Source organism: Strix aluco, chromosome 8 (assembly GCF_031877795.1).
Source record: "Strix aluco isolate bStrAlu1 chromosome 8, bStrAlu1.hap1, whole genome shotgun sequence".
NCBI lineage: Eukaryota > Metazoa > Chordata > Aves > Strigiformes > Strigidae > Strix > Strix aluco.
The window spans coordinates 32,815,075-32,824,539 of NC_133938.1; the positions used below are offsets into that span (position 1 = coordinate 32,815,075).

General features: G+C 48.7%; 2 protein-coding genes across 2 annotated transcripts; both read right to left on the minus strand.

Moving 5' to 3' along the window:
- Positions 1-671: 671 nt before the first annotated feature.
- Positions 672-5,340, minus strand: ARPC5 (actin related protein 2/3 complex subunit 5). The gene is made up of 4 exons (XM_074833107.1): positions 5,163-5,340; positions 4,364-4,435; positions 2,438-2,614; positions 672-1,918 (listed from the first exon to the last, which is right to left on the minus strand). The coding sequence occupies exons 1-4, from the start codon at positions 5,304-5,306 to the stop codon at positions 1,856-1,858; spliced, it is 456 nt and encodes a 151-aa protein (XP_074689208.1). The 5' UTR covers positions 5,307-5,340; the 3' UTR covers positions 672-1,855.
- A 1,556-nt stretch (positions 5,341-6,896) lies between these two features.
- APOBEC4 (apolipoprotein B mRNA editing enzyme catalytic polypeptide like 4) lies at positions 6,897-8,081 on the minus strand. The gene has a single exon (XM_074831696.1). It carries the CDS (start codon positions 8,079-8,081, stop codon positions 7,110-7,112), a length of 972 nt encoding a protein of 323 aa, XP_074687797.1. The 3' UTR covers positions 6,897-7,109.
- Positions 8,082-9,465: the final 1,384 nt, after the last annotated feature.

A 9,465-nucleotide genomic window follows, 5' to 3' on the forward strand; every position in this document is an offset into this window, starting at 1 on the left:
GTGGGTGCATCGGGAATGCTCCGGGCTGGGCTGTCTGAAGGCACTTTCCATCCGCCGTGACTCAGGTGAGGAAGAGGAGCTGCCCTTCCCAGGGGGGAGGGCTCAACACCAGGCTCCTGCCTGCGCCGGCCCGCCAGAAGTTCAAGCTGAGCGCCTGTGCCATTAGCGATGACGTAGGCACGCACCGTCATCCCACCCACGGGACAAGCCCAGGACTCTATCGGTGCTTAAATTATTAAAAGCAACGATTAAATGTTTAATCTCTTGGAGCCTTGCCTGGCAGAAAGAAAAAACAAACGCCCAAGTGTGAAATCAGGAGTGTTGCTCCACACAGCCACCCTGCTTGGCCATTACCCTTCTTCTTTTGTTCTTGAGAAGCATCTGCCATTAATGGTTGAGTGAATCTTGCTCTCTGGCTACAATTTCAGTGTAGGCAGAATCTCTGCTAGTCCTGGTTTGGAACATTTTTTGTTAAGTATCTCACTAAAATAATTTCAGATTGTTTAGTTGGACGAAACTGCGTGTGAATCACCATTACGTACAGGTACAATAACTGCTAGAAAGGGAGCCTAGCAAGAAAAATAGCAGAGGGGAGTTTTAGAGCTTTTTTACTGTTTGCCATCCTGGAAGAGCAGCCTGCTAAAACTTCAAGGCATTTCAGACACCGAGGAAATAGTCAGTGATGATTTATTGTCTGGTCTTTATTATTATTACAAAAAAAGCAGATATCAAAAAACAGCAAAGATTTCACAAGTTCCCCAACAGTTTTACACAACTGAACTGCAGTAAAATGCTGAATGTAAAACATATGTATTTCAGTCCTGGCCCTAAACCTTCAATGGTGATCTGGGGTCTGGGATGCCCTGGGCTTTCCTAACTCTTTTTAAAGTACTCCTCTTTATTTTGGAACCTGACACGCCCACTAGCTAACACGCTGTGGCAGGATGCAACAGGAATGTGAACCGTCTGGTATCCTCTAAGACCCTGTGCGCTAGAAAACAAAATGTGGGAGCTCTGCGAGGATGGCGTGGGTACCAGTTTCTCGGATTACCCCAGGCAGCCACTTTGTTGTGCTTGACAAAAACAAATCACTTCCACATTGCTGAAAGGTGATTTGCTGTGTGAAAGCTGCTGTTCCTTCTTTTCAGGACCTTTGCTCCCCAAAATAAAGAGTTCACTGGGCTGGGCTCCAGCACAAATGGACCATTAACCTTTTACAACCCAAACTGTTGTTACCCAAGCTGTGACTCTCCCACTGCGAACCCAGCATCTGACTGATCACAAGGAACCCGAACAGGCCGTGATTTAAAGAAAATACTCAGCTCTCTGGAATGATAATTGGGGTCGGGGGGGAGCCTTTGCTTCCTGTCCTGTTCACAGCTGTCGGTTCAGAGGTTGACCAAAGGAAACATGGTCCAGTTCCCTATAGTAATAGCTGCCCCACTTCTCAAATATAGTTCTTACATCAAAACATTGCTTGGCTAGCGAAACGAATTAAGACATTACCCTACGTCCCTCAGCATTTGCTTGGAAGGTCAGGTCCAAATCTGCCACAATTATACACAAATGCAAATCACCCTAAACATGAAGTTGTATATGTTGCTATACGTGTCACTGAAATGTTTGCGAGTACCAAATATTCCTGTTAGAAATAAAATTGCACCTTCATAATTTTCCAGAATTTAACAAAAAAAAGAGATCACGATATGCACTATTTGTCAGGTATGAAAGAAGCAGTGAGAAGGCAAGCTGAGAGACAGGCACTGCCCACAGGGCAGCAATGGCATTTGGTTGGTTGTTTTTTGTACCAGCATTTCCCACGCTGTGGATGGCAGACAACCACTCGCTGCTGGATTTAAACCGTTTTCCTGGCAGTCAAAACGCGGACAATGGACCCTACTCCTCCAGCAGCCAGGGCCTGAGAAAAGAAACACGGCAATTACCAGCAGGTCAAGGTAGCTGCGGGCTGAAATCACTGCTGATCAGAAAGGCTTCCTGACTGGATTTCAAGTGAGTGTCTCCCCGCTCTTTACATTAAAAACGAAATGCTCACACTCAGGGTGCCAGGAAAGGATGATCACATTTGCTTTGAAGACAGTTATTTAACAGGCTTTTATTTCCCTGCATAACCAAGCTGCAAATTTTGCTTCCCTCTAGGAAGGAAATTCTACTTCCATCCACCTGAATCACTGGATTGAAACATTCTGTTTGCCTCAGTCTAACATAAACCCAAATTTTAACTGTAGAATCTTCACCCAAGGCATCAGAAGCAGCAGGCCCGTGAGCTCACAGGACTGTACCCTCCCCACAGCGTGAAATAGGGCATTTCAGTTTCACCAGGCAGAAAGGCGGTTCTTACCGGGCTCGGTGAGCGTGCCTGGCACCCAGAACCTGCCCCCATGGCTAACCCAGGCAAGAGCACGCCCTGCAAACGCACCTTCTCGTGCCACTGCAGCAGCACAGCGCTGCTGTTGTCGGAGGGGCTCTCAAAGCCTTTGTAGATGTACTTCATTAGCAGGTCGACACCATTCTTGTCCAGCGACTGCACCGCCTTCTCAATATCGTTGGCTTTGAAAGAGATGAGGACCTTCAGGACAATACTTTCTGCACGATCCTGTCAACAAACAAGGAAGGCAGAGATACATTCACTCTTGTATAAGGTGCCTTCAAGTATTACCCATCTCTCCAACAAACGAAACTAGATTTTTTTTAAACAATTCTAAAATCTGTTTCAATAGGGCAGTTTGCACACAAAGCTTGTGATAATAATGTGTAACAGATACATCCTCCCAGTGATAAATGGCATAAAAGTTTAACACACTTGTCCTGCTCTGGGTTTTCTGCTCGCTTGTGTTTGCAATTTTCCAGCTATTAAATGAGGTTACGGCTAAATAATAAATTTACCTATTGAAACTCAAGGTCTGGCAATTCCAAAAGAATTATAACAAAGTACTTGTCACCAGAGCCGTTTTCTGTGCCTTTGTACTGTTTAATGAGATACAACTACTATATTCCGTGGAAATGCCATTGGCCAGCCTGGAAGAGGTGACTGCTGGATGACATATACTTTCAATACAGTCAGCTTCTGTCCCAGGCACCAAGAATGCAAACTGGCAGCATTAATACTTTGCATTAATAACCATTTGCAAGTTGATCTGGATGTCATTTCAGGCCTAGGAATGTGTGTGGCACGATTACAGCGGCAGATTAGCCATGTAATCAGCAAAAAGCAGCTCTTCCTGTTCATCCATCACTAAGTGAGGAAGGAAGAAAGAAAATGGTCTTGGGTTTGTTGGACTTTTGAATAATTTCACTGCACAAATACTTCAAGCGGCTTCCTTCTTCAGAAATCATGGGTGTTAGTTTTCTTGTTTAATACCCCATAACCGCTTGGCTGAGCAAGACCTCATGTGAAGAACTGTAAGTAAAAACATAAAATTTCCATGAGATGAACTAAAAACAAAGTGAAACATTAAAATTCAGTCACCCTGCCCTCTTCCAATTCCACTGCCTTCCAAGCATATTCTTAAATACATCAATATGGATCTAATGGAAACAAGCCATTAACGTGAGGACAAAGCTGTTCAGCCTTTTATACAGCACTATCTCTAACAAACAGCTGGATCTCAAAACCCTGGGAAAACCCTCAGGAAGGGGCTGGGGCTAGGTGAAAAAATCTGCCTGGTGAGCAGCACAGAAACATGCCGGTGGGACTCTCCTTCAGCAGAGAGAGCAGACCTCCACCATCCGGGCAGTTCCACGTCTCATCTGCCTGCTCCCCTCGCTGCTGCAGTCATGAGCCACTCAAGGTTTATTCCGGGGAGATTCAGAAATACACGCACACAGCAGGCTCCTACATTCTGTCACAGGGGGAGGGCTTGCGATTTCTGAGGTTTTAACGGCTTAATTTTGATTGGATGTGATAACCATCAGTTCTTCCTTTTTTGTAGATTCACGGTCTGGCTGTGCTAGCAGAGTTTCCTTAGTCAGCGGTGAGCACTGGCAGCTGCGGTTCCCTGATCGTTCAGCGCCGACTACGTCTGTGTGCTGCCAGGTCAGGATCAGACACAGGCACCTGGTGACGCGTGGAGTTAGCCAGGGCACACAACAGGCGACCAACGCAGGTCGGAGAACACACAAAACCTGACCTAGCACCAAGCGAAAGCTGCACAGGGGACACCCAAGCTGCAGGATTCTGAACAAGATTAAAACACTGGAGGTCACGGATGTTTCGCCACTGGGGAATACCCTAAAACCAGCCTCCTTGGCTTCCTCAAAGTACACCTGGCAGGGCTGGTGGGGTAAGAGTTACAGGAAAGGATTTTTAAGGAGTAACCCATGAGTGCATTGGTTGCTATTTCACCTTCACTGCCTGGTTCTTTGTGTTGATCGGTGGGTTCTTCAGAGCCGCCTGTAGCGCAGCCATCATGTTCCCTGTGCCAGACAGTTAAGGACCAGACACCAAGTATTTTGGCATCACCAGAACCAGCTCCAGGACAGCGATAGTGGTAGCTGGCTTGTGCATGACTGAAAATACCGAAGGTTCAGCGGATGCAGCGATTCCCTCAACAGATAGCACAGATTACAGTGTAAGTAACAATTATGAGGCCCTTTGAGGAAGGAGCAGCACTAACAAGAAGCTGTACAGTTCCAGTATTGGAGAATACTTCTCAGGCCCTTCGTTGAATGAGGATCCGAGTAAAAGAAATTATTCTCCATCACTTCTGCAATTCGTAGCCCTCGAGAAGGGGCCTCGCCCACCTCCAACACCGCCGGGACAGCGACCCTGCAGCGGCCGGGGGGAAGAGCTCCGCCAGCCAGCCGGGAAGGCGGCTGTGGGAGCGGGCACAGGGCGCTCTCCTTTCCGCCATCCCTCCCGGCCCCCCGCCCCTCACCGTGAGACACCGCCCAGACACCGCGGCCCCGGGACACCGCCGCCTCTGCCGGGACGAGGAGGAGGAAGAAGCGGGGCCGCCCTCCTCCCGGCCGCCCCGCAGCCCCTCGCCGCCCTCCTGCCGGCTCACGGCCGGGTCGCCCCTCGGCGGGAGCACCGGGCGCGGCTGTTCCCGTAAGAGGCAGCGCCGGCGGCCGCCGCTCCCCGCACCCCTCCCCGCCGCGCCCGCTCCTGACGGGACTACTTCCCGCCCGGCGGCGGAAGGATATTGCCGCAGGCACGAGTCCACCTCGCCCTCATCGGGCCCCGCTTGCCCGTCGCCTCCTTCCTCCTCGTCCACGAACTTGTTCTCGTCGTACTCGTCCACATCCACCCGGCGGAACCGCGCCGAGGACACCGTGTGCTTCGCCATGGCCTCCCCGCCGCCGCCGGCCGCCGCCGCGCCCCGCCCCTCCGCCCCGCGCAGGCGCCCTCCGCCGAGCCGCCCCCGCCCGCCCCTCCCCGGGGCGCGAGCTCTGCGCAGGCGCGCGGAGGGGGGACGGGGCCGCCCGCCCGCGGCACGAGGGGGCGCGAGGGGAGGGGTGGAGCCACGCGGGAGACGAGCTGCCATTGGTCGGCTGCGTGCTCAGCCCCCGGGAGGGGCGGGGCTACCCGTTGTCAGGGCGTCCGGTTGCTGCGGTTACCGCGTCAGTCGCGGACGGGCGCCGCGGGCGGCGGAGTGGCCATCGCCTTCGGGCTGCGGGCGAGCGCGGTCCTGCGGAGCCCTGGCAGCGAGCTGGTCCTGCGGACACGGCCACAGGGCGCGATGCCGTGCGGGCTCAGCCTAGGGCGCGTTTTCAGAAGGCTCTTCCCGAAGCGAGAGCCCGCGGCCCCCTCCAACAGCCCTGTGGAGGGGACACGGAGCGCGGGTGGCGCAAGGTAGTGGCACTGGGGAACAGGTTTGGTGCTGAGCTTGGAAGTCCAAGCTCAAACACCGCTTAGGTACCGCAAGAGTTAAAAAATAGCATCGGCTTTATAAATTCGAGCAAAAGAAAAGTCATCGCCGCGATGCTACAGCACAGGCGGCTGCTTGTGGCCGTGCTCGCTGATACTTGATCAGAAAGTGTAGAGTGATTCGGTCTAATTCGAGAAAGCTTTCCTAAAAAAGCGCCTAGGCGTTGTAAAAGTAAGGAATCTGGTGAGTTTCAGCACCGTTCTGCCTCTGTAATGTCGGTTGAGGCTCAGCAGAACGTTTGGGTTTCCAAGTTGGACCACCTGTGCTGAAGTCAAGGGTGTTTAAGGTCACAGGGGGAAGCAACCTCCTTTTTTCTACTCAGATATACGTAATTAAGTAATAGATGCCACAAAAAAGAGTAAAAAAGGAGCAGCAGCACTGCCTTCACAACATTAGCCAGTGTGTTTGTTGGCAACGGCTGTTGCCTAGGGAGGAACCCCGGTTTCCCCCGGCAACAGCATGAGCTTGACTTCAGCTGCTCCCTTCTCTAAGACCTTTAACTGGATCACACACTGAAAACACTGCTCTAAATGATAGAAACTTTTTCTTTTCTTTTTCAAGTTACACTTGGACTGTGTATGTCTGTTGTCTATATTATGCTATTAGATACTTATTATTAATTACAAAATTACACAGCTTTGTGATCTTCCTCTTAATGGAAGGGAGGAACCTGAGGGGGGGAAAAAAAAAGCACACACACACAAATAAGTGTATATAAACCCCCCTATTATTAAGGAAACAGCTGGTGGGAAAACTTTAATAGATCAGCCTTACCTGCAGAACCACGTTCTTGACAGAGGAGGAATTTAGGATATGTCATGTGTCCCACCAAAGTTGCCTCAGCTGGGAAGCTACAAATCCGGCTGTGGCTGTAGCTTGTGGACTGGTCCCATTTTTCTGGTAGCAATTGGCTTAAGGGCAACAAACAAATTAGACCCAGGAGGTAATCAGAACATACTGAGGTTTTGGTTTTACTGCTATAGGATTATGTTTGAAAGGAACAGGAATAGAAGAAAAGTATACTATCTTCATAATCAGCTATTCGAGACCCCCAGTTATTCTGTGGGTTAACTTTTGTAGGAGGTAATTTTATTGATTTTTTTTTTTTTTTTTCCCCATCTCTGATCTCAGTTTGATAGCCTGAAAGCAGTTCAATTTGTATCATCTTTAGAGTAGGTGTCTGCTGCTTGGAAAAATGTCAGGATTATGAGTTTCACTGAATTATTCCTTTGGCATTTTTAAATGCCTTATGATATTTTTAGGTCTGGGGTATAGATGTTCCCTCTGAAAGGGCAGAAACATGCCTGGGAAAAGCACCAAGTGGCTTTGAGACATCGGAGGTAGCAGTCTGCCTTTCATCGCTTGGAAAGGCTGTTGGGAGGCCGGACTAGGAGAAGAAAAGGCCTTTAATTTCTGCTGCACAGCAGGGTTTCCCTGCATCGCCTGTGGAAAGGCTTTCCTAAAATACGGTTTAATTCCTGTGAAGTTGTTAACTGGATGCAGATTTTGTTGCTCTGCTAGGGTTCTTGATGGTGGAGTTGAGTGATAAAGGGCTGACCCTGGGATGCCATACACAAAATTGCAGAGGAGGTAACGCCGTGCCCCCCCAGGCAGTCTCTGCAGAGTCACCCGAGGCCACAGGCTGGAGAGGCTCCGCAAAGCTTCGCGGTTCCACGCAGCGGTGGGGCAACCGTCCTCGGTGTGATAAAGCCGAGAGAAATAGATGCAGAGCGTGATTTCTGGATACTTCCACAAAAAGTTGTAGATTTTACTTATGCAGCAGTGGTAAGCCTCATTACAAGGGGAGTAATTTGAATAGAGGATGATGCATCCGATGTTTCCATAGGCATCTGTAACTGCATCCAGATAACCACCCACCCCAAACAGCATAGGTTCGGGATGGTAGCCTCGGTCAGTACAGTTTGTAGCATGGCCTTTCTGGACTATGCTGCCTGAGAAACTCCTCAGTTCATAGAAGAGGAGGTGTTTGTTTCGGAGAGTTGCTGTTGATCTGTATGGGAAGCCAAAGACCCTGTCAAATTCTGCGTAAGGGACTCTCGCTTCTTCACCAGTCCGTATGTGGTAGGGACACTTAGCGCAGATGTCGTTCTGTCTCTGCCAGCAATAGGGCTTTACCACAGTCCCCTGATTTGTCAGATATTCCTGGAAAATCGTTTTCTCTCCTGGATTCATGTTCTGTTGAAGAATCTCCCTGTTTATGTGCTACATAGCTGACAGTCCTGAATGAAAAAGGGAAGTAATATCTTAAGTCAACCCTTTGATTTATTTTGCACTTGAACTGCAAAAATAGTAGGGGACAGTCTCTTCAAAAATGTACTGAAACTTGTAGCAGCATATAGAAACTTAGGGACACACAGAACAAAGCTCTCTTGCAGCCTAGGAACATTTCTACTTTTCACAAGCTAGCCTTTTTGCTAAAAACATAAGTAGAAAATATTTGTCTCTGCTCTCTTACCCTAGACAGGACAAACTGCATAATAAAACCAGCCATGATTTTCAGGAACTGATTAGCAGATGAGCCTTATGAAATCTGACAAAGCAAACAAGAAAACACCACCCAAACCCAAAAGGTGTAATTACCATCTCAGCAGCTCCAGCTCAGTAAATATTCATCTGATTTCCTTCATGGGCCTTTTAGGACTGGTTCAGAGTTTCCACTCCAGTGATATTGCAAGCTTTCTTTTCAAAATCATATGATGAAGAGGAAAGTTACTACTGCCTCCCCGGTTTTGTCAGCTGAGCTGTGGCAGGATCTTTCCCAAGTGCCGTAACTTTGCTCCAGTTGTAATGCGATGGCAGGCAGGCTGCTTTAGGTGTTTACAGGTGCCAAGTGCTAGGAGACGAGAATACAAAAAGGATTTTCTTCTGTATGGCCAGCCACCTGTGGTAGTTAGGCTTCTGTTCTTTGCCTGTCAATATTTGTTTCCTATCTTAAGTGATTAAGGTTCCTTCGCTTCTTCAGCGCTGTTTTGATACAAGGTTTTTACAGCCGAAAGATGGATGTTGTTCTACTGAATCTATTACTGAATTTGTTTCCAGGTCTTTGTTATTTCTGTGTGTAGCCGTCTGTTGTGCCAGCGGGGCAGAAAGCTCCTGTTGTGCTTCTGCTCTCCTACGCAGGCAACAAGGTTGTCCCTTCTTTAAGAAGTTTATGTGTCCCCCTCACTGCTGCAATTCAAGCAAGCAGTGGGCCATTTCATGAGTAAGCTAACAGAATCACAGAATCATCAAGGTTGGAAAAGACCTTGAGGATCATCTAGTCCAACCAAATTGTGCCTGCTTTGCTTGGGCAGGGTTCCAGATGAGGGCAACCACAAGTCTTATGTAGATGAACAACTTGTGACTCAAGCAGATAATTATTTTTTGGACTCAACTTTTGACTCAAGCAGATAATTATTTTTCTTCACTGCTGGTCTCAGTGAGCCGCTCATCATCCCTGGATCCAGTTTAATTCTGTTACTACTTTTCTGACTATGTACAACATTTCCATCTGCATATTTTATTACAGCTTGTTTCTGCATTCCACGTTGTTTTGCCCTCTGACTGTCAGTATGTA